At 45.1% G+C, this 27,840-nt stretch overlaps 1 protein-coding gene across 1 annotated transcript; it reads right to left on the reverse strand.

The window, feature by feature from the left end:
- Positions 1-61: 61 nt before the first annotated feature.
- UBXN7 (UBX domain protein 7) lies at positions 62-27,837 on the reverse strand. Its single transcript, XM_085069894.1, has 11 exons — positions 27,711-27,837; positions 24,059-24,206; positions 21,789-21,856; positions 18,901-18,966; positions 16,905-17,017; positions 11,127-11,273; positions 10,651-10,741; positions 9,479-9,606; positions 8,682-9,075; positions 8,141-8,220; positions 62-4,999 (listed from the first exon to the last, which is right to left on the reverse strand). Exons 1-11 carry the CDS (start codon positions 27,835-27,837, stop codon positions 4,838-4,840), a joined length of 1,524 nt encoding a protein of 507 aa, XP_084926020.1. The 3' UTR covers positions 62-4,837.
- Positions 27,838-27,840: the final 3 nt, after the last annotated feature.

Consider the following 27,840-nt stretch of genomic DNA (forward strand, 5'->3'; position numbering starts at 1 on the left):
TTCATTAGAACTGATCCAACAAATAAACCCCAACCCCAGAAAACCAAGAGCCGAAGAAGGCTACTGAAAACAGTTTGTTTTATTTCCAGGATCAAATATTACAATAGGACATTTACATATATTTATAAAAAATGCAGCAGTTGTGTATATAGATCAGAGGTTTCCTTGAGTTTGGTCCCTCCCAGCACAGTGAGCTGAAAACATCCAAATTAATCCTCTCCCTCCTCCCACATGAAGTTGCCATTACTGAGGAAGAAAGTGACCACTGTTAAAAGCTGTCACTCAGAAACTGGATGTTCCCCAGTTCCAGGAAACAGCCTAATTTTTAAAAAAATTACCTGTCCTAGAGTCTGGTGTCTCTGAGTTGAATTTTACCCAGATGTTCTTCACATAAATCTGGTCTAAAAATAGCACCTCATCCCCTGCTCCACACACAGTTTCAGTTCCACACCTCCACACCTTCAACCTTTCACAAGCAGTTACAAAGTGACTTTTCTCTGCACTGCAGACACTCAGTGATCAGAGACGGTGACCAAATCCCGAATTTCTGCCATCACTCACAAGGTGCCTGTGGAACACAACGGATAACCCAGGGCAGGTTGAGGCACTGCTGTCAAATGCCACAGAGTCCAACTAAACCCTGTGTGTGTGTAAATACATATGGCTCTATTTGTTGGGAGTGCACAGACACCAAGCATCTCACAGACAAGAGGAGACAGGAATAAAAGTCATCACAGAAAGGGCATCCATTAACCTCGCCAGCTCCAAATCCAAACAGGCCTGTGGGGACTTCCAACAACGCAGCCAGCACAGGGCTCAGCATCAGTTTGTTTTCTCTTTGAAACAGGAGCTGTTCCATTTATAGAAAATCATTTGTGAAAATAAATAAATAGACAGGGTGAGGGAGAGCAGAGGCTGGATTTGAGTCTATGGGAACAGCCAGACAAGGCACAGCCAGTCCTTACAGGACAGCAACTTTGCATTCACCCACCTAAAGCACATCTTCTGCCACTCCTTCTCCTCTTGGAACACAGGAGTACCTGTTTGATCAGCTTCACTAAACAGGGATTAAACCATGAGAAAGTAGCGACATTTAATACAAATGAAAAAGGAGTAAGAATGAAGTGATAAGGCTCTGAAGTGACACAGATCTTCCCACTCACACAGACATTCCCACACAGGTCTCTGTGTATTCATTTTTATGTGGTTTACCAAAAAACCACCACAACTACCACATTTCACTCATCTCTGCAGCATTTGGGACAAACACAGCCCAAATGCTGCCCTGCCCCAAAAGAAAACTGGTTTTATTTCAGCCCTTGTTGCTAGAGTCCCTGTGGCCAAGCTTGGTGCTCCGACAGGAACAGGAATTCCAGACCCTTCAGCAGAGAGGCTGAGTTACCAAAACCTGCACCAAGCCCAGTGCCTGCAGAGGTACAAACCCCAGCAGCAGTCCCAGGGGGAACTGAGTGTACAAATCAGCCCTGAAGGATGTGGACCCTGTCAAACACAAGCTGGGCAAAGGAGAGCTGTCAGTTCCCCTTAACAATGAGGAGCAGGTCAGGGAGCTCTGGGAAGAGCTGATGGAAAATTCCTGTTTAGATCTACTTAGGAACTTTTTGTACTTTTGGATGCCTTTTACAGACAACTGCATTTTACAAGGCTACCTGCACATACTGGACATTCCTCTAATATCAGTGGAGTTAGTTAACTGAGCTGATTTACCAGGAAAAGCAACACACTGCAGCCCACAAATGTCAGAAACTGTAAAAACTGCAGACCTTAGTTCACGACCTAAAGAAAATGACACAAGTATGGCCAGAAACGTTTGGCCCAGCCTTTACCTGTCCTTTTTAAGCCGGTGGGGAATGCTGTGAAGTTGAAGCTAGTCAATCAGCTTCACTTAAGAGCATGTAGCATCAGAGAGATCCAAAATCCTCCTGTGTGACTCGGAAGTGGGAAGTAAATGTGTGAGCAGCACCTAGCAGGGAGAGCCAGCGCTTGTTTCACCTTCAGTTTCAGAATCCTGGCCGTGACTGGGACTCTTGGGCATGAAATCCCAAAACAAAGCTGGGTTAGATGAAGAGCACAGGCAAAGGGATCATCTCCACCAGCAGCAAGGAGCTCCAGCTTCAAACACGACAGCCCTGACCAGTTCTCCCCGCAGAGAAACCTCCACTGCCTACCTGCACTGCTGCTCCTCTGACCCCAGCAGTCCTTGCAACACCACATGCAAATCCTGACCAAGAGATGCCTGCAGGAAGCCACAAACCACAGCCTTTGAAGGATTTGTTTCCTTGTCCTTCACAGCTCAACATCTTATTTCGCAATCCCATTTAACACATTTTTTCCAGCCAAGGCAATTTGAGCTTCAGATTTCACATCTGGAAGTGACTGTTTAAAGGCTATTTAAATAGTGCCCAACCAGCCGCCACATTCACTGCTATGAGCTGTCCCCAGGCAGGACTTGGTTCATGTTTTCAACTACATTCCTCAGGCCAGCAAAATACATTCCTGCAAAGGGATGAAGAGCTGAAGAGGTTGTATCCTGGTTGGTGCAGTTCCTTATCAGCTTTCAGCCCCCACAGCACAGCTGATGTGTGTCACAGCACTGGGTTGGTTTGGGTTGGGAAGAAGAGTGAGAGGAATGAACAAAGAGAAGAGCCACACGCAGGGATACATATTCCTTAAAAATTCTGTCTCTTGCTCCCAAAGCAAAACAATGAAAAGCAAAGCAAATGAAAAGTGATAGAAAAAAAACACACTGTGACACAGAAACAAAAAAAAACCCAACCCAGGATCACAGTTTCGTGGAACAGAACAAACTACTAGAAACCAGGAGAAAATGCCATTTTCAATGTACATGTTCAGCTTCCCATTCTTCTTTCCCCTGCTTGAGCAATTCCTGGTCTCATCACAGAGCTCAGCCCAGCCCTATGTATGCCTAGCAGGGGAGGAAGGCTGCCAATAAACCAACCTGGGACTTATTATTCCAAGCAGACAGCTGGAGCTGCTTTGGGAAGCCTTAGGTCTACATGGGAACACGAGTTAGGAATCTGGATATCCAGGAACTGAAGGATCCTTCAGTCTAGAGGTGCCACTGCTGCTTCACAGGCCAAACACAAGACCCTCCTCACTTTCCCATGCTGGGAGCAGCCTCCACACCAGAGTGTCTTTACAAACCAAAAATGACATCTGGCGTCACATTAACCACTGATCAGGAAACTGAGATCAGATTCTGCTTTCCTGACACTACATCCTGCAGCAGAAAGGGAAATCAGTTTATACAATTGCATGATTACATGTCAAACCTCAATTGTGAGCAGGAGACAGCTGTGAGCTGAGGTTTCCATGGGGAATGCAAGACATTTTCTGTGATTTCTTACATTTAAAGGTTCCAAAATGTGGAGGCTAATATTAAACCAAAGGCAAAACATCTTGAAAAACTGGAATATGGTAAATTTTTGACTACTTAAGTCTTTAACACGTACAACCATCTGAGAGTGGCAGAAAAATCAGAAGTTATGGCAGGTGCCACATGCCTTTCTCCTCAGTGACTGAAGAGAACATTAAACAGTTTTTAGTTGTAAATACAGAAACTCACCACACCCTGCTGAGGGCTGTGCTAGTTAACTCCTGTCCCACTGGGATAGCTACTGAACTATCAACTGACCAACAGCTCCATGTCTGGAGAAGACAGTGGAAGAAAAACAGGGCACTGACTTCTGGTGCCTGCTTGCAGAGCTGGAAGGAAATCCCAAACCAAGGAGCAGCTTTCCATGCAGCCCTCCAAATGCAGAGGTAAGTGACAATAGATGAACACAGAAATAGAATAAAAATTGTCCCAGAGAGTTCAAGCCACCAGGCTGGGAAGTGTTCTATGAAGCATTAACTGATGCTCAATGCAGTCAGTGCTGTAAAACTCCTGCAAAACCACTCACTCCTGAAAAAAACAACCACTGTGCCAAAGGAAAAAGCCAACTGACCATCAAGTCTCTGTGGCAGGCAGAGAATCCAAAACCTTTACAGCATCCTTGTCATTTGCAAAATCCTGAGAGCAAGTAAGGAGACACTTTGAGGATGCTGGGAAGAGAACATGGAAAACCCACCCACTCCCATGAAGGAGCTGATTCTGCTCCACAACTGGACTCACAGCTTTCCCTCTGAGCTAAGCAGTCAATCCCATATGGAGCATAGTTGGCTTTTTTGGGGGGTTGGCTGGTTATTTTACTATGTCCACTGGCAATTTAAAGCAGGAGGAAAACATGCAGGCAATCTAGAAGCCTTTGAATTAGGTGGGGCAGAATTATCAGGCTCAACCCAACTCCTTTCCAAAACCAGAGTGTTGGGTAAGAGAAGGCTGGAAAGTTAATGGAGACCTTTACTGTAGGGAATCCAAACAAAGGAAAGACTGTCCTGAAGATTATGCTCTCTCCTTACAGAGAGATGCCTCAGTGCCTTATCACACACTCTTTTCAAAAATAAATTAAACAAAACAGATTTAAGAATAGCAGCGAGAAGGGTTTGTGTATATGGCCACTCCAAGCTCCAGCATGCTGGATACACAGATCACTGTTTTACTTTATTCCAGGAAAGCAGAGGAAAGATGTTCTTCCCAATGCTCTCTGCAGCTGAGGAAGAAAATAAAACTCTGAACACTCTCATTTGGTCACTAGAGTGGGAGAAAGGAGGGAGAGAGAGGAGGAGGAGGGAGAAGGGCCAGTGAGCTGCCTGATTCCAGCACTGCAATCCTATGACCCTTAACTGCATATTTAACGACTCGTTGTCCCAGGCAAAGAGGAGAGGGAGGAAGGCTGGGAGAACTCAGGCCACAGTGCTAATTCCTTTCCTGCACAAAGACAGTCTCTTGAGGACACAGGCCTGCCTCCTGTAACGTGATCTCATAGTCCAGGTGGGAGAGTTTCCTCCGAGGGAAGTTGGTGAGCAGTTCAAAGCGTTCGTTGGGGTAACCTTTTGACTGGACGTGTTTCACCAGAGCCTGGAGAGAGAGAAAGGCAAACAAGTGTCACAACAATCAGAATGTCAAAATATCCCATTTGCCTTTAAAAAGGAAGCTTGTAAACACAGACAAAGAAAATTCGGGAATTCTGCATGGAGTACAGACCCTCTTTTACTTTAACATCTAATTGGGCCCACACATGGTATGACTAATCACAAAATTAATTACCAGTGATCCCTTACCTAAATGATTCTTTGCACACAAGGTAAAGTATACATAAAACTATACATAATAGTACCTTAATGCAAGAGAGTTGAATTCCACATCACACAGTCAAAGCAAAACAGAACCTGAAAAAAAGGCCTTAAATGCCCCAAAGTAGAAGCTCCCTCATTTGTTTATGATATTGCCCTTACCCTAAAGCTAAAAGCCACCAAAGCAGTATTTTTGTGAGGTAGCATCGACCAAAATAGATGCAGTACTTTTACTAATTTTTTTTTCTTGCCTTCAAGAAGCAGGAGCGTTTGGGGTTGTTTGACTTAGGTTTTTTAAAAGATCTTTTCAATTCACTGGCTTCTCTGCCTACAGAAGCAACTGGGGCAGGATACAGAGCATTGGGATGAGGAGCTACCAGCCTCACACCCAACAAACAGCCATGTCAGGAAGAGCCCATGTTGGTGCTGTGGTGAGAGAGATTTCCTGAGTTCAGGAATCACAGCAGATGGGAACCTAAAGCACAGACAGGGGCAGGGAAGTGGGGATTGGCTGAAGAAAAGAGGATACAGCAACAGAGCAAGATGTGGGCAGGAGGAGAAGTCACAGCTTTTGTAAGAGAGGCAAAAAAGATTATTCATTTATAATTAAACAGAAAGTGTTCAAAAATCAGCAGGTCACATCAATACTGTTCTCTTTGTTTTGGTGGGCAACTAATGCCAGTAAATCACAGCAGCCCACAGCACGCTTCTGGAACAAGCTGTCCAGAGAAGCTGTTGCTGCCCCTGGATCCCTGCAAGTGTCCAAGGCCAGGCTGGACAGGGCTTGGCGTGGCTGGGATAGTGGAAGGTGTCCCTGCCATGGCAGGGGGTGGAATGGGATGAGCTTTAATGTCCCTTCCAACCCAAACCTCCCTGTGATTCTGTGATAGAGGGGACTGAGGCACCCAACCTCCAGCCTAACTCAGCCTGACAGGGCTCTAGAGCAGCTCAAACACAGCCCTGCTCTGAACAGGTGCAGGTGATCTCCAGGGATCTTTTTCAACCTGGGCTATTCCAAGGTTTCATGGGTGCAGAACAGCCAGGCAAGTACCAGCAGGGAAGTTCCTTCCAAATTCATCAAAACCCACACAAACACCTTGGGCATGGGGGGAGTGTTGCCCCAACCTCCTCCTTTACCTGGACAGGTCTCCTAAGGCTTTGCAGATTACAGTGCCTGTGGCTGATGGGGAATGCAAGGAATGGGATGATTTCCTTTTCAGGCAAAGATGATCAAAATACCTTTACAAACCACTGAATATAAATATTCAGTCAAGTTTCCTGCCCACATCCCTCCCTGTCCCTTCACAGGCCAGTCTTTCCTGCACACCTGAAACACCTGGCAAACCAAAGGTATTGAGGATGTGGAGGAAGGGCTTAGCTGCTGAACACAGTAAAGCCCACTTAATTTGCACACAATGAGCAACTGCTTCTATAAAAAGGCAGTGTTGCCTTTTTTTTTTGCCAAGGGAAAAAAGGGATCATGGTAATATTGGAAGCATAAGCAGCTCTTGGAAATAATGTGTGTAAAGAAGCCAGTGCTTCATCAATAACAACACAATGACTAAAAATAAAACATTTTTAAAACCAGTGTTGGGGAGTATCATCAGCTAAAACTCCTGAAGTGCAACTGTCTCCTTAAGCAATTTCTTTTGCTAGTTCTGGCCAGCTTTAAATTGGAAGCAACTAAGGATTGAAAAAAAATCAGTATGGAAATGATGCTCACAAAGGAACACCTGAGACTCAATCTGGATCTGACTGAAAGGCTTGAGAAGATCACATGAGATGAGCACAAAAGCTGCCTGTTCAGCTCTGCAACCAGAAGATGTCTTTAGCCACAAACCTTGACTCAGCTGAATTCCTTTGCTGACTGTAAAGCAGAAGGGAAATCATATGCTGAGATAAATTTCCTTGAACTTCCACAGTCCATAAAAGGAGCTAAAGCAGAAGTCAGGATTATCAGGGATATTTCAATATTACATTTATGTAATGCCTAAATAAATTGCTCAAGTATTCAAAAGTGCTACGTGTTTAATAATACATGAAAATTTACTTAACAGGCTGCATTCAAAAAGCAGGCAAGCTTTTCTTTTTCCTTTTGTTTTCAAGCAGGAGAGTCAAGGATGAGAACATGAGCTGAGGATACTGTACATTCCCAGCGTTGCTGACAAGGCAACAGCCTCATTTTCTGTAAGAGATAGGACACTTTTCTCCCAAATCTACACAAAATCCTTTGATGAGGTGTACTTTTGCCCTCTCTATGACTCCAGCTTTTAGAGTGATTACATTTAAATGAGCTTAACTGGCCACTGTGTCATAAAAACTCATGGCAAACAGGAACACAGTGACCTCTTCACACTGTTTCCAGGTAAGCACCTGCAAATTTTGACAGAAATGCCACTCACATGGGCTTCTCCAAGGTAAGAGAGCCCAAAGCACAGTTGAGATGCACACCTGAAGTACAGTAATTAAATAATATTGTAATACATTTGTTTTGGGAGAACTTCTTCTAAAGTCTGCTCTGACATCCACGTCTAGAAGGGAGAGTGGAAGTATGATGGGAGAGATGGAGAATGAGAATGCAGAGTTTTGCTTTTGATTTTACTATGGGAACCAACTAAACCTTTAGAAACAGAGCCCTAGAAATGACAAAGCCTAGAGAAGTAATTAATACTTAATGCAAAAGCTATTTAGAGTCATTTTAGAATGGAAATGAGCAGTGTGGGGATCAAGGAAGACACTGAAGTGTACACAGAACCCAAGCAGCAGTGGAGACTCACAGAGCCATTAGTTATCAGAGGAATGACAGTGCAAGCACTCCCTGGGTACACCTCTCCCACTAGAGCTGATCCCAGTGTCATCCCAGGTACAGAAACTCCAGTTTCAGCTTTCCTGTACTCAGACAAGGATTCCCATTAACTCCACTCACCAGAAGTTTAGCTTGTTCAGGCAGTGAAACTTGTTCCCTCTTTCCATCTGGATACCTTAGCATCAGCTGTGCCTTTGGTCCTACACAAAGGAAGTTACAACAAGTTAACAACAGGGCAGCTGAGTCGAGCTCCTGTGTAGATTTTAGGTGGGACAGCACAGCAGGGTGAGGGACTGGAGACAAACACAACGTTCCAGTCTGTGGAGATCAATTTCTACCACAATGCTCAAAATAAACACATCAGACTCAGGACTCTTCCAAAGCAGCAGTGACTGACACCAGCCAGCATGCCCAGAGCACCTGTGTTACACCAGTGTGCTTTACTCCTGGGTAAGAAAGGAGCTCAGGGACCAAGAGGATTCTGCAGGCTGGGGCAGCGCTGTGCCAAAGTGGTGCTGCTGGTGAATCACTCCTGTGTCTGCTGGCAAGGAGGTATAAATCAGAAGGGACTTTTAAAACAAGGGATGAAACCAGGCTTGGCAGCCTATAAACAGTTTCAGGCAAAAAAGCCACAAAAACCCCATGGAAAGTGAGCACTTACCATTCACGTCCAGGCCCCGGAAGGTACTTTCAGGCTTGTCAGGTGACTCCTCCAGTGCCCCCGCATCGATGCAGGGCAGGACTCTGTGGTTTGATGCTGTCCCAGGCTCAGTCCTTGCAGAGGGCTCAGGCTGAGGCCTCCGGCTGTCCTCTTTTTTAAACCCCAAGTCCTTGTGTGGAGATTTCCTCAGCTTGGCTGGAATCTCCGATTCCTCCTCCTCCTCGGATCCGCAAACAGAAATAAACTCTTCGCTTCCAGAAAAAAGCTCTGACTCTGACTCCTCATCCGAGCGGCTCTCCTGCTTGGCCTGAGAGGAATCAAAATGTGTCTCCTGGAGCGAGGCTCTGATGGCAGCTTCCAGCTGGCTGTCCTCACTGGCATCGATGAGACTCTCCTGTGGGGTGCAGACAACACAAATATATCACAGCTGCCTTCAAATATGCACTGAAAACCAAAAGCATGTCAGTCTTCCAGGAGGGAAGCCACTAAACCTGTCAGGAGCACACAGCAGGGAAAGCTAGGCCTGCTTAATTACTTAATGGCTTCCCCTTGGAGTTCTGCACAGGGTAATCCATTTTCCTTTCACACTGCTAGTTCTAAATCCAAAGTGAGTGTCGAATGCACAAACTGCACAACAGAACAGTGACCCTGGGACAAGGCATTCCCTGGCACGCTGTATTTTTGCATGCCCTTGCACTAACTCATTGAGCCTGTGTGGGAAATCAGGAGAGCTGGATAAGCACGGGTCAGCGTGGTTTTGGGGTGTTTGCAGCCTTCCCAAAGAGCCTCATACTCACTGAGCGAGAGCATTTCTGGGGAGGGCTGGTGGAATGGCCATCCAGCTGGCCATGCTCACTCAGGAACCCAGTCACTTGGTCCAAGAAAGAAGTCACATCTAACTGGTGCCACTCCACGAGCTTCTGGCCTAGGGAACAAAAGGTGGCATGAAGCAAAATTTCAGCAAAACATTGCAGTGCAGTGGTTAAACTCACTGCTGCAAGAGTCCTCATTTGTGGAACTGCAGCTTCCCACATGCTACCACCTGATAGTTATGGAGCTTCCTCCTTCCATGCCCTTGAAAAGGGACAGACAGAGATACAGACTCAGCTTACTTCCATTCCTTTCTTATCTATGGGAATGTGGGCACAGAATGGTGAATTTGGCTTCAAAATGAATAAGCTCCAAACCACTCAGTTTATGAAGAAGCATTTCTCCATTCTTGCTAACTTTAGCAAACAGCATTTGATCCCAGAAGGGCTAAGAAGAATATCCTAACTTCAGCTGCAACATTAAAAATATGTATGTATTTTTGGGTGGTTTAAGTCAGCTACAAAGAAATCTCAGCTCTGATCACAGACACTATCACTTCAGTCCTTAGAAGCAGGAGACTAGACCAGCATTATATAACCAGACAGCTGCATTTTATGATGATAAAAGAAACTGCTGGATACAAAAGAAAAAGCAACAACTTTGAAAGAGCTGGAGGGAGAGTGAGAAGTTTGACAGTTCAGGTAAAAAATAACCAAAGAAAACAAAACCTCGAAGGCAAAATGGTATTTCAAAATTAAGATGTAATTTAAAAAGTCATTGCTGAGCCTCACAAAGCTCTGTGGGAGGAGCAGAAAGCAGACTGATGAAGTGCTTACAAATATTGTAGTTATTCATCACATGATTTCAAAAAGCTCTTAAAAGACTTAAAAGAAAGAATTCAGAGTTTTTCCACCAGGTGGAACTATTTTCACTTTCTAAGCGAAATACTCACTAAGCTTCAAATACACAAAATTTCTGCAAGTTTTGGGTGGTTTATTCCCTTAGTTCCACTGGGAACATACTGAGTCAGTCCTTCAGGGACTCGAAGGACTTTAAGGTCCTGAAGAGGTTCTTCAGCCAAATGTAACACAAACTGCAGTGGAAGGTATTCCAGCCTACAATGGGATAACTCCAGATAATCAGTTGCCATTTGTCTTACCTGTCCTGGGATCCAGGATGGAGACATAAGGGAAGTCTGCTAATTTATAAAACTGTATGTACCTCTGGCCTTCCTCGCTGTCATGATACACCTAGAAAATTGGGCAGGTTAGTGGCTGGAGAGGGAAGACAAGCAAACTGTACCTTGCAAATGCACAGTTTTTCTTTATTCCACAGTATAAACTACAAATGGCACACACAGTTCTCAGTAACTCTGACAAGCTGAAAATAAGCCTCCAGCTCTCCATGTATTAGAAGCTACGTGGTAACATCTTGATTGCAAAAGCAAAAGGCAGTTTAGGCCTCCAAATGCATATCCATGAATTACATCTACATCCATAAACCACATCCACTCCATGAAATACATCTTTTCTGCAAGCTGGCTAAGAGAATTCAATCTTATTCAGCGAAATCGATTTTTTTTCACTGTCCCACCTACCAAGTTACCCACACGTCCATGCCCAGGCAATTTCTCACCTGCCAAAAAATGAAATGGTCCCGGATGATGTTCTTCACAGCCTCGTTGCTCCAGACGTCGCGGTTGAGGCACTGGCAGGCGAAATCTTGCACGTTCTGAATGTTTATCATGAGCCATTTGTTCTGCATCTGACCACACTCCTTGGCCTGGAAGCAGAGGGAAAAGCTTGGTTAGATCAGGCTGAAGGGCCAAACAGCACTGATGCCAGCAATGACCAGAGATGGCTTCTACCACTGCCAGACTTTCCACCAAACCCCTTCACAGTGAGGAGGATGGACAGAGCTAGTGAAAAGACACCCACAAGACAGAAGGCAGGGCTGAAGGATCTGCTTTAAATGAGCCTGGTTGAATTACAGAATCACTTTGATGAACAGAACTGCTGGATTTCAACAAGCCAAGCACAGGGTGGGAAAAGCAACTCAGAGAGGGGACACACATGGCGATGCTGAATAAAGTATTTATTCAGAGAAAAGTGTGGTCAGTCCCACCGATCTGACAACAAAGACCTGCTCAGTCTAAAGATAAACCCATGGATCATCTAGTGAAGTAGGTTGCATAATTGACAGAGGACTTGCATTGATTCAACAGGACCCCTTCTCTGCATGTTTTCTTTTTCTCTCCAAGTTTTGAGTTACTCTGTGACTGTCCAGCTGCCGAATTAGGCATCCTTTTTTGATGCTGCTTATCCAGACTGCAAGTGGGGAGGGAGACAGGAAGGCGCAGGAAGAAATCTTACTGGTTTGAGTCACAAAGCTGGCACTGTCTGATTGCTTGGTTGCAAGTTAATGGTAGGAGTTTGATCAAGAATGTAATTCTGATCGCTGAACTGTCATACCTGTTGAAAAAAAGAGGGCTAGATCAACAGCAGGAATGCTCTTATCACCTGGAAAGACTGGAGCTGGCATAGGAACTCCCTTTGCTTAAAAAAAAAAATTAAAAGTCATGCTCACCATCCTGCTGGTAATCTACTGTTAAGGAATTCAAAGGACAAAAAATTCAGGGCAATCAGGATGTTATGCAAGATTTTGCTGCTTGGGCACTACTTTGCTCCCCAAACCAAAGTTTTTACTTTTGAAAAGAATTTTAGCCAGTGCAGTTCGGAACAGTCTGCCTGTCCACTGTGGGACAGACAGACATGTGAATCCCACACACACAGCTTCACCAAGGCAAGAATCTCAGCCTACAAAGTCAGTCTGCATGGCCAAGTGCCCTGCAAAAGCAGCTTTTGCTTTACTCAAAGGGAAAAAAATGAAGGTAGAAGCATGGAATGGTACTGTTGTCATAAGGGGCCTCACACTAACTACTCACCACTAATTTGCACTGCCAGATTCCAGCATTTGGTCACCAGGTGAGAAAAGTGGGGCAGGTGACACCTAAGGAACCAGTGAGGCTCTTAAATATAGTTGTCATGCTTTTGTTTAAAGGATTTGTTTTGAGCTAATTGTGCATTTTGAGAATCAATTCTAGGAAATCAGTTTAAGACAAGGCCTAGAGGTATTGCCCAAGTTTAAAAGGAACAAAAATCTTTATGTTATTTAAATCAATTGGATTGCCTTAGTCCGGTATTCTAATGTAGTCTGTTTGTTAAAAGAACACTCCCAAAAATATGTAATTAGAAAGCTGGAAAGTGCATCTTCCTCTTCTACACTCCCTCTGTGTATCTTTCAATATTAATGGAAACCTCTGGCTATACCTCTCCTCGTTCTAGCTAAGAGATGCAAGCAGGAAACTCCACACAGAAAATTTGCAAAACTGAGTTTTCACCTGTAGAGCAGGCAGAGCTTTTGAAACTACTTTTAACTTCCTTCTAAAAACAAGCTTTGGACTTAACATTTAAAAGGACACAGTTAAACTGCTGCTATCTCACATCCAGAGCTCTGCTCTTACACAGCTCCAGGGGTTCTTCTGAGGGGGTGGAAGGACAAGAGCGTGAGGAGAAGAAACACTGGGGTTGGAGATTACATAGGTGGGTCATTTTGGAAAGTGACAAAACAAGGGGAGGCTCAAGAGCTGGCTTGTGTATCGCAAAAGCTGGGATGTGATGGATTTAGATCTGCTGTTTCCAACACCACATGCTCCTCCATTCCCCTCCTCCTTTGAGGTATAAAGGCCAGTGCCAGGCACTGACAGAGCCCACAGACAGGGCAGGACAGGACAGAACAGCCACTCTTTGAGAGCAGAGCCAGTGGAGCCCAGATGCAAAAATCAAACCAAACCAATCCAATGTGTTTCAAGTCTGCTTTTACCTTTCCACCCAGTCACATATTTCATCATTACAGCTCAGGGCAGCAAACCAGCGACCTGGGGAGACAATCTGTGAGACAAGTCTTGGTTTACACTCAGTGCTGCATCTCCCTGAGTAACTCTGACTCTTGCACTACTAAAAATAACTTTTCCTCTCATTTGCCTACTCTGAACATGTATGGTTTAAAAATGTTGGGGTGGTTCCTGCTGGCTCAGTTTTGTTGAAATGCAATCCTTTCAAGTCAGCAGAGAGAAGAAGGAAGTGGAGCCAGCACCTTGTGACCCTCTGGACATGTGTGTGACTCAGTGTGGAAGATAACAGCTGACAGAGAGTCAGAGCAGGACATTATCAAACAAAAAAATCTCCTATTTGGGCCACACTTCCCCTCCTACCTGGGGCAGGGATTAGATCCTTTCAGCACCCAGCCACTCCTGAGCTCTACCTGAAGCTGTGCTGACCCAAACCAGGCTAGAAGCGCCTTATGCACAGGTAATTGCCCCATCTGAATACAGTGACCAGATCAGCTTCCAAATTATTGCTGCTTGTTAAGCAGAAACAGAAAAAATTCAGTCTCAGCTGTAAAGCAGGGAGCAGCTAGAAAAGATTATTGATAAATGGGAAAAAAATCATATAGAAAGACTTGAAACTCTGCAACATGACATTGAGTCACTTCACTGAAACCCTACTGAGTGTTGAGCACAGAACTGCACACACCAGAACCATCTCCTCCCGCAACAAGAAATGCAAACTAAGTCAATTTGGTGTGCACCCCAAAAATGAAATCATCTCTCACATCACAGGCATGAAGAGAGAACACCTGCAATTCTTGAAAGCGGTCTGAGATGAGAACAAAGCCACATTGTTCTCTATCAGACATGTTTGGTGTGCAATGTATTTATGCTACTCGAGTGATTTATTCCTAGCAGATTCCACATTCAGGAGAGAACTGTAATTTAGTCAGTCACACACTGAACTTGACAAGTACAATGATCATAAGTTGTTCTGCATGTGCAGCAGAATGCTTTTTTCATATACAGCAAGTAAAAAAACCCAAACCAATGTCATTCAACACCTGAAAATTTTAGTTAACCTTACCTATTCCTAAAGCTAGTATTACTGAGTTCAAATGGAACAGCAACTTTTTGGACCCTACTGGTAACAAAATTTCTTTGTACTGAAGAAAACTAAGGTTTCTTGGGGAAAACTGAAGATAAATAAATGTACTTATTATCAAAAAACAACCTTAAAGTGCCCAAAGAATAGCAACAGCTGATGAACACCAAAGATACCTGAGACCAGATGTCATTACTCTTGTGAACAAAGCCCTAAATACTAAGTGATTCTCAAATAAACGTACATGGCTCAACCCTGGCAGTGTTCCTGCACACCCCTCCAGAGGCTGGAACACACCACACACTGGAAAGAAAACCCCACTTAGATCAAAACTGAACTGCAAGAGCATCACAATGACAGTAGTTAGCCTTTGATACCCCTGAATGTGATGAGCATCTCTGATTTATCATATGGTTTATATACATATTTATCTCAGCAAACAGAGAAGGAAGGAGCCAACAGCAGCTCGCTAGAGATGAATTTTGAAAGACTATGGTCACTGAGGCCTGACACTGTCCCAGGCTGAAGCAGTACAGCAGTTTGTAGTGAGAGAAGGTAAAATGCAAGGGAAAATGGTCAACACATTGAAAAAGTGGAGTTATATTGCAATGAAGTTGAGGAGCATCGGTGTGAAATGAAAGGTATCCCAGGGGACAAGGAACTGTACAAGAACACAGCAAGGTGAGTACCAACAGCAGAAAGTGTACAGGTCTTCAGAGTGCAGCTACTGCACAGAACACAGCAAGGTGAGTATATACAAACCCCTTCCCCAGCCCACCCTTCCCCAGCCCACCCCTTTTTTTTTTTTTTCTAATTTTCAAGACTAAAAAGAATGCAGAGACTTCAGGACAAACAAATCCATCAATCAGTTATTTCATTCTGACACTACTTTTGACTGTGACAGATGCCACAATCAATACGTTTTCAGCAAGACCTGAGGAAAGACAAGCACCCATCTCAAATGCTACAGCAGAGCCCAGAGGGCACTTGCTGACTAGTCCTGGAGCAGCACTGGTTGCTGCCACCTGAATTCCCCTTACTGGTACTTTTAACCACACATTTGCTGGCTTCATCAACAGCTCTGGAGCCCAGGCCCAGCAGGCACCATCAGCTGGATGACCTGACACACCTCATTTGAAGCAAACCCTGAACCACAGATCACAAGGCAGGAGGGACAACTGAGCACCAACTGCTTCAGGCTGCTCCTCTGCTGCCACTGCACCAAGTTCCTCCCCAAGGTGGACGCTGCTGTTCTCTGCCAGCATCCTTTCACACCTGGAATTTTGTTAGGAGATTGTGGAGGGCACCCTTGGAACACAGGAATTAGTGACAAGGCTACTGATGGCCAGTGATTTGGGAAGCATAAAAAAGAGAGATGAGGCTAACAGGATGAGAGCTGGAGACACCATAAAGGCACACAGTGTTTCACCCAAAGTTCTCCAGCAGTGCTCTAGTATTCGTGCACAGCAGTCAAGGCACATGTGAAAGCAAGGTAAATAATATTTTTGTTCAGCTCGTGCAGTCAGTTCTCCAATGTTGGTATTGCACCATTTAATTGTTACTTTGCATTCTCATGCAGTAACAATAATGATCATCACCATCACCAAGCTCATCTATTCAAAGATGACCAGGAGAAAGTTCAGTAGTAACTGCAATTTATGAAGACTATTTGGAAATAACGGAGTCAAAAATTAACAATATGTACCAATCTGCACGTTCTCTAATCATTAGTTAAGTCACTGATCCACATCATAACAATTCAGGAATAGATCCACACATGCCTACACGGTCAGTGAAGGTGACACTTGAGATAACTTAAAGCTGACAGTGTCCTGTATCTCTGGGATACTTTTCTCAGCACTACCAGAAACAAAAGACAACCACTGTGATTTTACACAAGAGCAAGACTACCACTGAGGATGAAGCTGTGGCTTGATGGCAAAGCTGCATTCAAATACTTCTACTCACTCAGGTATCAGAAGCCACTCAGCCATGTTAACTCCACCTCAGCAGGGCTGTGCTGCAAACCACACTGCCCCTCACAAAGTTCTCCCTCACCTATCCAAACCAGTCTTACTCTAGTTTTTAAGCACCCCCATGCAGGTACTTCAAGGGATGCCATTTTCCCATTCTGAGCAGCCTCCCTTGCTCACTGAAGTCTTTCCCCACGTGTGATTTGCCACACTGACACTGAAACATAAAACAATGTGCTCTACACGGTCAGGAGTTGGACTCTGTGATCCTTGTGGGTCCCTTCCAGGTGCCACCATCATCAGTGAAATCCTTTAATAAACTACCAACATTCCCATACGCAGTCCATCAAATATTTATCACTACCCAGGCTTTTGCAACCTTCTGATTGCCCAGCCACAGATCCATGCTGACACTTTCCCCAGCCACCCCAAAGGTGAGCCCTCACCGTTTCAAAGCTGCCTTTGTGCATCAGGTCAATGGGAGGCCTGAAGAGATCTGCCAGCGTCGTGAGCTTCTTGTCCACTGCCCCTCCATTGCGGAGCTCCTGCTCCTGCCGGACTGCACGGCCCCAAGAGGAAAGGGAGAGGAATTAGACAAAACATACTCACAAGGGGGATTTATTATTGGCTAAATGCTCAAACATAGAACTTCTGGGGTGACATTGTCTCCATCTCCTAGGAGGTTTGAGGGTTCGAGCAGTTAGTGGGAGGAATATGAGCGCCAAATTCAAGGATATCTTTTAGGGAGAGTCACAGGGTTAGACCCCACTGAACCAGATTAGCTGGTGTGTAAGGCAGAACCTCCTTGCCTCAGCTTTCTCATATGCTTTCACTTTAAAACAACATCTTATTAAACCTGAGGGGTCACATACCAGTATTTGAAAACAAATGAGCCAAAAAAAGCCATGACTTGTCCCCAGTGATGCTTTTTAAAAGGGAAACTGAGCTAGATTGTAGCAATATAACTTATAAAAGGAGTATTTCTATTGCAGTGTTTCCAGTACTTAACTGTGGGGCAATCCCACAGAAAAGAAAGAAACAGATTTCATTTACACAGCAAAATCTCTCCAGATATTCCTTTAAGTGCATCAATTCCATCCGAAATAATACAGAACACGTTTCCTACACAGACGTGACCATGTACAATAAAGGTAAATTGCAGCAGATGTGTATTTTATGGAACCACGTCAGCTGAAATGGGCAATAACTATCCCACAACCAAAAATTTTCTAGTGTGGAAGGTAGCTATCAATGGACCAAAATGTAAAACCATGTTTGAGCAGACACACAGGAAATAAAGCAACCCTGTAGAGCAGCCCTAGGAGCCAAGAGATCATCTGGAATTTCATGGCTAGGGCTGCTTTTCCAGAGACAGCCAGACAGTGATGTCCATCCATGAAGTTCTGCCAAAAACCATTATTAAGTTTCAGTATAAACCCTCACAGTGCATGTCTTACATGCTGGGCATCTCTAAATGTCTTAAGAGTGGAAAACCCCGACCAAACCTGTCCGGGGAAAGAAAGTAACTATCAACACTTATTTTCAGTTTGGCAGCCAACTCCTAACTATGCGGGAACACAATCCATGGACCCCAGTCACCAGTGACAGGATGATGAAACAGCCTCAGGTTGCACCAGGGGAGGCTGAGATTCGGTACTAGGGAAAATTTCTTCATGGAAAGGGTTGTCCAGCCCTGGCACAGCTGCCCAGGGCAGTGGTGGAGTTGCCATCCCTGCAGGGATTTAACAGCCATGTGGATGTGACACTTGGGGACATGGGTCAGTGGTGGCAGTTCTGGGGGAATGGTTGGACTCTGTCCCAGAGGACTTTTCCAACCTTACTGATTCTGTGGTTACACCTCTGGAACACTCCAGCAACATCAGCACAATAGCCACAACTCAGATGTGAAATAGCTGGTGCTGTGCTGTCACACAATCCCATTCTGTGACACTTCATGGATGAAATCACAGCCAGTGCTTTGGCATCTGCAGATTCTGTGTATGAACAGCCAAGGGCAAACAGCAATTAAAGTCATGAGAATCTTGTGTGTGGCCAAGAAAGAAGCCTCAGGGCTACTCAAATGTAATTTAAGTGCCAGAACATCCACTGCCTAGCCAAGAAATATTCAGTGGATGAACGTAATTTCTCCTTGGGTGTTAAGATTCTTTCCCCTTTTTAGTTCCCTCCGGAGCAGAAAAAGGGTTTTTTTGAGAATTAGCAAGCAAATATTTGCCATAACAAAGCAGACAGAATATACTGTGATAATCATAATTCTGTGATTCTGTACTTCTAATAACATACCCTGCTATGCAACAGGCAATTTAAAAATGTTTCAACAACTGAAAGCCGTCCTAGCCGGGACAACAGGAATGATTTCTCCATCTTACTTACATTAAAAGTAATAAAATAGAACATCAGGCTTACTGATCTGTAGACACTTACTGGTTTCCGTCTGAAAATCCCGAAAGCCATCGAATATTGAGCGAGCAGGTCTGCGTCTTTTAGGAGCTTAAAAAAAATTCAGGAATTATTTCAAAAGTATATTATCAAAATAAACACATATTAGTACCTTCAATCAAACATGTAGGAAAACAGAGTAAGAACCCAAAGCAGGGATGATGTGGGAATAGAGGTCCTTGGGAAGGGCTGGAGATGGATGGATACAGGCAGCAGGTAGGTTGCAAATTCCAGTTCCTAATATGTTTCCCTCCAGCAAACCTTAGCCCAGAAACAAAACATTTATCAACAACATAGAGAGGCTTAAAGCCCCTTCTGACGGGCTCACCAAGGCCCTTCAGCATGTATTGGCAGTGCTGCCACAGCATCATCTTGCCACAATTCCAGTCAAGATTTTACCCAAGGCCTTTAAGTGGATGAAAACTTCAAAAGATTAAACCCCATGAGAAAATATTTTCTTTATATGGAAACACATTTGCCTTTCCACAATGCATTTCTATTATTTTCTAAACTCTTATCCTGATCCTGTCCCACCTTCTTGGCTGGACAGGTAACAGTCATGCTCTTCCATTAGATCCAGTGTCACTTTTTGCAAGGAAACCTTCAGAACTGATTATCTGCAGCTGGACAGAGACAGCAGCCCAGGCAAGGATCAGAAATACCCTCAAGTCCCACTGAAGTCCTAAGGTACAGCACAACCACTGCACTTGGAATGCAAACAGAACTGCCTGCCAACATTATTCCAGCTACTTATCTCCTTTACTGTCAACTGAAAGACACAAGTTTCAAAGCCCAATTGCTACAAGACATAATAAACCAATTAAAGTAAGATAAATACAGCCAGTGCAAATGTGACGATACAGACTATCATCAAAAAGGAAAAACAAGCCTGAACAAGGAACGTGCTGGGGAGTAACACCTCTCAGCTCCAGGCAGGAAGATCTCCTTCAGCCCAAGTGCTTAGGCACAAGCACAACCCTCTAAAGCCAACCTGGGAACAACTTAAACTCAGTTGGAATAGCAGCTGAAGGACCACTTCAACAGAAGCAGCATGTCCCTGTCAGGCTCAGCTCCAGCCTGGCAGCACAGGTGAAGAGGCTCTCAGCAGTCCATGAGGATCCTTTCTAGTCAATGATGGGATCCATGTATCCAGCAGGGTACAAATACACAGGGTCACCTCTTCAACTGGGAAAAAAACCCGAGCTTGTACAACCACCTAAGTATGACCCTTAAAAACAGCCACCTCCTCTGCTGTAAGGCTACAGCTGACACCAGTTATCTCTTTGGGTTCAGCTCCTCTGTCAGGCTGCTCCATGCCAGAAACACAAGTGGCATTGGTGGATCAGACAGTGCCAGGAGGGTCCTGATCCAGGTCACCTCAGTGGTGGTCAGTGACAGTGTGATTGAGATCAGTGTGTAACAGGTAGACATAAAAAGACCAGGCATTAGGGTCAGCAGATCTTAATCCTGATTCTTGAACCCACAGGAGTCAATAGATCTTTGTCAAAAACTCTGTTGGGCCACAGGAAAAAGTGCAGAGAGCTCCTCTGTCTCTAGAGGGGCATCAACAGGGCATCTTCCTCTGGCTGCACATTTACTGCTGCACAACTGCCCTCCTCTGCTACTAAATGCCCCACTTCCAAAACCCAGGTAGGATGGGAAGTGCAAGGAGAAGATAAACACATAAGTTTTCGTGTCACTGCATCTTATGGTTGAGACCTTCACAGTCTAGCATCACTGCTGCTTACCAGGTGGCCTTTCAGCAGAGAGGGAAATGTCATGAAATGACATCAATAAAGCTCACACAAGTGCAAAAGCAGTGAAGGCAGATACTCTGTATGTGTCACTACATTTTTGCCCAAATGCAAATTAAGTGTGTATTTCAAATTGTTGGTACTTTATGCATCTCACATCAGCATGTAGAAGTGGAAGTTAAGTTAGTCCATCTCAGTGATTCATATTCTGCCTAAGAAATGAATATTTTCTGATGGGACTGAAGCATATTAAAGGAGTTGAAATTTTCCAGCTCCCTAAACAAACAGAAAAACAAAATTGCTCCAAGAACTAAAACTAGAAAAGCTAATATTGCTGTCTGTGCAAGTACAGCAAAAAGGCAAGTGGTGTGCACCTGTACTGCCTGGCACTGTGCTGCCCTCTGAACCCCCCTCAGCTTGTGAATCCTCTCTGATGTTGAAAAACAGAATCAAGACAAAATCAGTTCCTGAGTAAACCTGAAGCCTGGCCTCCTTCTCCTTTCTAACACAGGAACTAAATGATAAAAAAGAGCATTTCCCATGGGAGTGAGACCACTGCAGTGATAAGCACTTGCATGGCCTTCCTTGGCGCAAAGGGCAAAGCTCTCAATCCATTAGACATGGCTTTGCCAGCCCAGAAATGGCCTGGGTCACATGAGGAGGACAGAGACAAGAAATGTAGCTGCATGGCACAGCTTAAAAAGCAAATTCAATTCCTACATGAGAAATGAAGAAGGTTATGAGCAATCACACAGTTCAGCCCTGCTTTCTGATGTCATCTCCTCGAGATGCAGGCATTTGTCCTCTTCATTTTCACTCATCAGCCAAGGCTCCATCTTCCATCCCAGCACCTCAAACATTTCCACAACAGTACCCTACAGTTCTGGGCCCCCAGAACGCAGATGTATACTTAATTAAGTTAATTGGATGTCACCTCACAAAGTTTCATGAAACAAGATTTAGCAAATTAGTACCCCTGGGAATGTAGCATCTCTCATGTGTGAGGTTTTCAATACCACTGGTGTTATTTCTTCATATCCAGCAAGTTTTGATTTTCTTTTGTTACTTAGCTCATCTCAAGGTAAAGAAAACAGAAACAAAATAAGAACACAAGCTTACCTCCAAACAAGGGCTCAGGCTCTACTAAGATTTCCTGCTTTTGAGGAATTGGAGCTCGTACTTCATCCCTACCAAAGGAGAAGAAACAACAAAAGAAAATATCAGAGAGATTATAATATTCCAAGTACTGTACAAACCCCATCTCATTATGCTCCAAGGCTCCTGCAACTTGAACCAGCTAAAGATGCTGCTGTAGCACTGCACAGAATGAAGAGGTTTGGGGTAAGTGGGACCTCGAGGGAGCATCTATGACCACTCATGGCACTGCTGCTGGACCTGGTACCCTGTGCACTGACAGCTGGCATGGATGACCTTTGATAGAAAATTACACAAAACCCTGAGTGGCTGGATCCCAGGCTTTGTCAATCTTCTATTTAAACATCTTTTCTTCTTCATAACTTTGTTAGAACTTGGAAAAGTTTCGAAAAACTTAGCCAAAGTTGTTAAATTATTCACTTGTGATCCTCCTTTCCTTGCTAGCTACATAGAAAAAAAATTATTTTCTTCATTACCAGCTTTTGTCTGTCAGAAGATTTTTTGCTTCCACCTGAAAGTCACACACCTCTCTTTTCCACAGGAAGGAAAACAAGGTCAAGGTGGCCATTTCCCCCCATTTCTGAAGCAACTCTTGGGCTCATTCATTTGGGCTCCCTCACGTGTCAACAGCTCAGTCAGCTATGCTTGCAGAGACTTACAAATAATGTGAAACTACAGTTAGGAGAAGAAAGTAAATCACCAGGAAATCACAAGCATCACTGTGACAATGGTGTGGTCACCTGGCCCACAGATCTATGTGGAGAAGGGTTCATCCATTGCTACATCCTGTCTATGACCTCCCTCTTTCCTCAGGCTCTTCCAAGGTGTGAAGTGTGCACTTTGCAGCTCCTGGCCATGCAGGTTACAAGAAGTAACTCAGGATGTCAGCAGGATGCATTAACCTTGCTCTTAACCTCCAAATCTTTGATTGCTCTGTGCAGCTAGTTACTCTCCATTTGCACATTTACTGTTCTGTCATCCTAGGAGGAACACTAAGCTGATCTGCACCTGGAGGGTTGTCAAGTATAAAAAAAGGAAGTATTCCAAGAAAAATCTTAAATCACTGATGTGCCAGAAGTTGTCTAGAAATAAGAACACTAACCTATACACCTGTTTTAACTTTGCTACCTGTCAAAAGTTCATGCAGGAAGGCACCTCACACCAGCTATAAACGTCAGCACTAAAAGAATTGTTTAAATTTATACATATGCTTCAAAAGTATGAGTGGCAAAGATTTTCCTCTGTATGTCAGTTGCCTTTTTCCTGAAGAGGAAGATTTTCCTAAGGACAAAAGCCTGGCTTACATTTAATTTACAATATTTAATTAATGTGATTTATACCATTCAAAATATTCTATTTATCCCAAGCAGTCACATTAATTGGCAGCACTGAGAGTCTCTGCCATGCTTTAATGGAAATTCTCTTCCCTTTACAGGCATCTGATATGTAAGAGGCTGATGAAGGTGTTGAAGTTGCTGATTCCTCTGCATACTGGTGTACAGGGTCTGGCCTTTCCAGTGCCAAACTGGCTTAAACCATCACAATAAAACCCTCACAAGTCAGACTCTTCTCTCAGGTGACAAGATACAGGATGAGACAAAACAGCCTCAAGCTACGCCGGGGAGGTTTATGTTAGATATTATGGCAAATTTTTTCACAGAAAGGATTGTAAAGCACTGGCACAGGCTGTCCAGGGCAGTGGTAGAGTCACCATCCCTGGAGGTGTTTGAAAAACATGTGGATGTGGCTCTTGGGGACATGGGTTACTGGTGAACGTGGTAGTGGTGCTGGGTTGATGGCTAGACTTGATAATCTTAGAGGTTTTTTCCAACCTTAACAATTATATGAATCTATGAAATGGGAATAATGTGGCTTCATTTATAAGAACCAAACCAACAGAATTCTCTAACTGCCAAGTTAGTGTAAAGCAAAATTGCTGAAGCAATTTAAAAATAAGACTCTCTTATTACTGGATCCCTACTTTAATGACTTGAGCTTTGTTTGTGAAAAACAGTAGGTGAAAGCTACAGAAAACTTCTGAAGTACCTGCAAGAAACTCACTTCTGGTTTACAAACCAGAACACCTGAAACACCGCTGGAGCACTCAATTTAACAAGATCAAAGCAGTGTGTATTGCAGTGAGTGAAAAGTGACAACTGCCTTATTTGCTGTGCCTTACACTGTGACATTTGTAGGACAGGCTGGTTTGCACAGCCGTGTTCCCAGGTACGTACTCAGAGTGTGGGCGAACAGCAGCCACTGCTGCAGAGCTGGTGCTGGGCTCCTCTGCTATCCCTCCTCCATCCAGGAACATGGTGACAGCCATCTCCAGGTTGTTGTTGCATGCCTCGAGCATATGCTTCCCCACGCTTTCACTGGCACCTGGAATGCCAAAGGGAAATCACAGCGTTTTGACTGGAAGCGCCCAGAACAGCTTTCTCTCTCAAAGCATTAATAATTAGGAAGAACGGTTCATCAGCTGCCATTTATCCCTGAAGAACAACTGTGAAAGGAGACAAACATACAGAGCTCAGGGGGAAGGGAATGACTGCAGTCAGGACAGCCAGCCTTCTTCCTGCCAGCAACACAAAAACCCTAGTGGAAACCATCTGAGGGGTTTTAGCACGATCTGGATTTTCTTCTGGAGGTCAGACATTTTCCTGGTACAGGGACCTGTTGGAATGAGTCCAGAGGAGACCACAAAGGTGCTGTGAGAGCTGGAACCCCTCTGCTCTGGAGCCAGGCTGGGAGAGCTGGGGGTGCTCACCTGGAGAAGAGAAGGTTCTGGGGAGAACTCAGAGCTCCTTCCAGTGCCTAAACGGGCTCCAGGAGAGCTAGAGAAGGACTTGGGATAAGGGATGGATGGGACAAGGGAGAATGGCTTTAAGCTGCCAGAGGGCAGAGGTGGAATATTGGGGAGAAATTCTTCCCTGTGAGGGTGGGGAGGCCCTGGCACAGGTTGCCCAGAGAAGCTGGGGCTGCCCAATCCCTGAAAGTGTTCCAGGACAGATTTGGAGCTACCTGGTCTAGTGGAAAGCATCCCTGCCCATCACAGCAGGTAGAGGATGAGCTTTAAGATCCCTTCGAAGCCAAACCATTCCACGATTCTATGAATTTTCCGAACACAGGCATACACAAAGAAAAATGAAAACCTGACTTGACATTTTAACAGGAAGAATATTAAACCAGCTGCTAAAGTTTTTTATCCACTTGCAACAGACATTTAGAGATGGAAGAAAAGACACCCTGATTTACTGATTCTGCTGAAAGGCAAAAAAAAACCAGCAGAAGCTCAGTTTATATAAGAAGGGAAAAAAAAAAAAAAAAAGCAGCCAAGAGGGAGAAAGCAGTACTTGTCTACAGAGTTCTCTGTATAATGACTAACATTTATTCAAATCACGGAATCATGGAACAGTTTGGGTTGGAAGGAAGCTTAAAGTTCATCTAGTTCCACACCCTGCCATGGGCAGGGACACCTGCCACTATCCCAGGTTGCTCCAGGCCCTGCTCAGCCTGTCTTTGAACACCTAAAGTGCAATTAATCCCAGTTTTAATGTTGCTGCTCAGGACAAAGCAATAGTTTCTAACATCCATTGCAAGTCTTTCCTCAGAGGATGAGCCTCCCAGCTTCTCAAAAACCATTCCATCAGCAGAAGCTCCCTCAGGAAAAGAAGCTCTCCTGCACCCAACTCTTTAAGTATCTGCTGACTACCTTCTCCACAGGTGGTGGACTGCCAAAGAGCTTATTTTCCTATGGAAAGGCTGGTAGAGAGGAAGAGTGGTAAAATGCAGCTGAACCAGTCTGGGAGCAGCTTTGGGATCTGTAGTAATTCTTCCTAAATTCACAGCAAGTCACCAAAATGACAAAACCACTTTGCCCAAAACCAGGCTCACAGGTAACATCAGTCTGGGCAAAACATTTTCGGATGTTTCCCAGATTTTCTGGGAATGACTCAGGAAGCTCTGGTTTGAACAGAGAATACACTGTGAAACTGTGGAGGTCAATCAGCTCTACATAACCTGCACATCAAACCACGGAGAAAGCCAAACTGACTGAGGAACTGGTTTCCCAAAACACCCAACCTGCCACAACAAGCGTGCTGGGATGGCAGTCAGCTGTATTTTAAGACCTTAATTGAGCTGAAGAAAGTGCAGATTAAAAACTAGTGACATCCCAAAAAACGACGAGAAGTGAATAGTTTTTCACTCAAGCTATTTTTTGGCTTTTTCAGCTCTTTTCAATGTGAACTGTAGCAATGAAACCACACCTGTGAGTCTGGAACACACACACCACTCTACACCTCACCGTAGAGTCATGCAAAGCCATTCACTTGCAAGAACTGGAAGAAATCTGGTAATTCAACTCTCTGTTATTATTTAAATTGACACTGATACCAAAAGTGCCTTCACTGATTCCTCATCACTCCTGAGGAAAGTGCCATCATATGAAAGCTTTCAGTCCTTGTGCTGGAAAACAGAAATTTTTAAATATTTGTTACATTTCAAAGAAAACTTCACAGATATCTCATCATTTCCTTGGGGAAGACATGTAGCAGTTACATCTTTTTAGCAGTACTTTCCTGGATGAGAGCACTACAGAAGCACAATTCTGCCATCAGGATCAAAGAAAAGGATCAAGGACTATTTCTCCTCATCCCTCATGCCGGGGAGTATTCCCTCAGCCTTTGCCCCACAGACAGGAGGGATTGCATACACTTACAACTCCACGCTGAAAAAAACATTAACACAAAGCACTGAGGTGTGAGCACCTGTCACACCACACCAGCACTGGTCAGACAGGCTCCATGGCAACACACTTCTAGATATCACCTTAAATTCTGTTAAATGGAAAAACAAAACTTCAAAACTCCACCTAACAGTGGATGGGTGAAGCCCACCAGGCTATTTCTTTTTTTAATTTCTGAAAGCATAAAGAGGGGGTTCTCCTATGTTGACCATAAAATATGTGTCTAAACACAAAAAGCTGCCAGGAAGAGGAAACCAGCACAGCTCTGCCTGTTCTGGTTTAGGTTTTAGCATATATCTCACACACAGGCACATACTACTAAAAATATATTTGCTGGAGGTTCTCTTTATTCAAAGGGTTTCCTGCATAAAGATTCTTAAGGAACAGCTGAGAGATCAATAATTTCCCTGCTTACATCCTGCTGCAGATTTGAGTGTGTCCAGCTACAGGGACACAGCCGGAAACGGAGCTGCTCTGGACAACCCGATTAAAGCAGTTTCATTTCTCTTTGGCTGTTTAGTTGATACATCTTATTAAACACTCCTGCAGTATCTGACATGCAAAGCCATCAGATTAAACACAAAGTGGGTCAAGCGCCCCAAGTACACAACCCGAAGCAGGAGCTGTCACCTGACGCGAACTCGCACGGAAAAGCAACCTGCTCTCGCCGTTCGCGAACTCAATTCCCCGCGAGTCGCCCGCGCTGGAGGGTATTTCTGGTTTTTCAAAGGCGGACTCCGGGCTCAGCTCCCGGCTCCCTCCCGGCCGCCAGCGGTGCCCGCAGCAGAGGGAAGCGGCTCCGGGGCGCGCAGGCGGGAGGGAGGGCAGGAGGCAGGGAGGGAGCAGGACACACAGCCGGGACAACCGGGAGGACCCCCGAGCCGCCGCTCAGAGGGAGGCGAGCTGCCCGCCGCGCAGGGAGCGCAGCCGGAGCCGGGGCAGCCCCGCCGCGCTGGGCGGAAAGGCCCTGGCACCGCCGGCGCCCCGCGGGAGGCGCTCCGAGGGCAGGGGCAGCGCGCCCGGAACCGCTCCGCCTCGGCCCGCGCCTCCCGCCCCCGGTCCGCCGGCGGGGGGGGGGCCGGGAGGGACCCTCCCGCGGAAGCCCCGCGGCCTCGGCGCGCCCCGCGCCCCGAACCCACCGGTGATGGCGGTGAACTGCTGGACCAGCGCCCTCAGCGCCGCGGCGCCCGCCGAGCCCCCGGGCGCCGCCATCTTGCCGCCGCCGCACCACAACACACGCGCCGCCGGCCGGCGCGCGCTGCGCATGCG

The sequence above is a fragment of the Lichenostomus cassidix genome, chromosome 9 (genome assembly GCF_008360975.1).
Source record: "Lichenostomus cassidix isolate B80296 chromosome 9, HeHo_3.0, whole genome shotgun sequence".
Lineage (NCBI taxonomy): Eukaryota > Metazoa > Chordata > Aves > Passeriformes > Meliphagidae > Lichenostomus > Lichenostomus cassidix.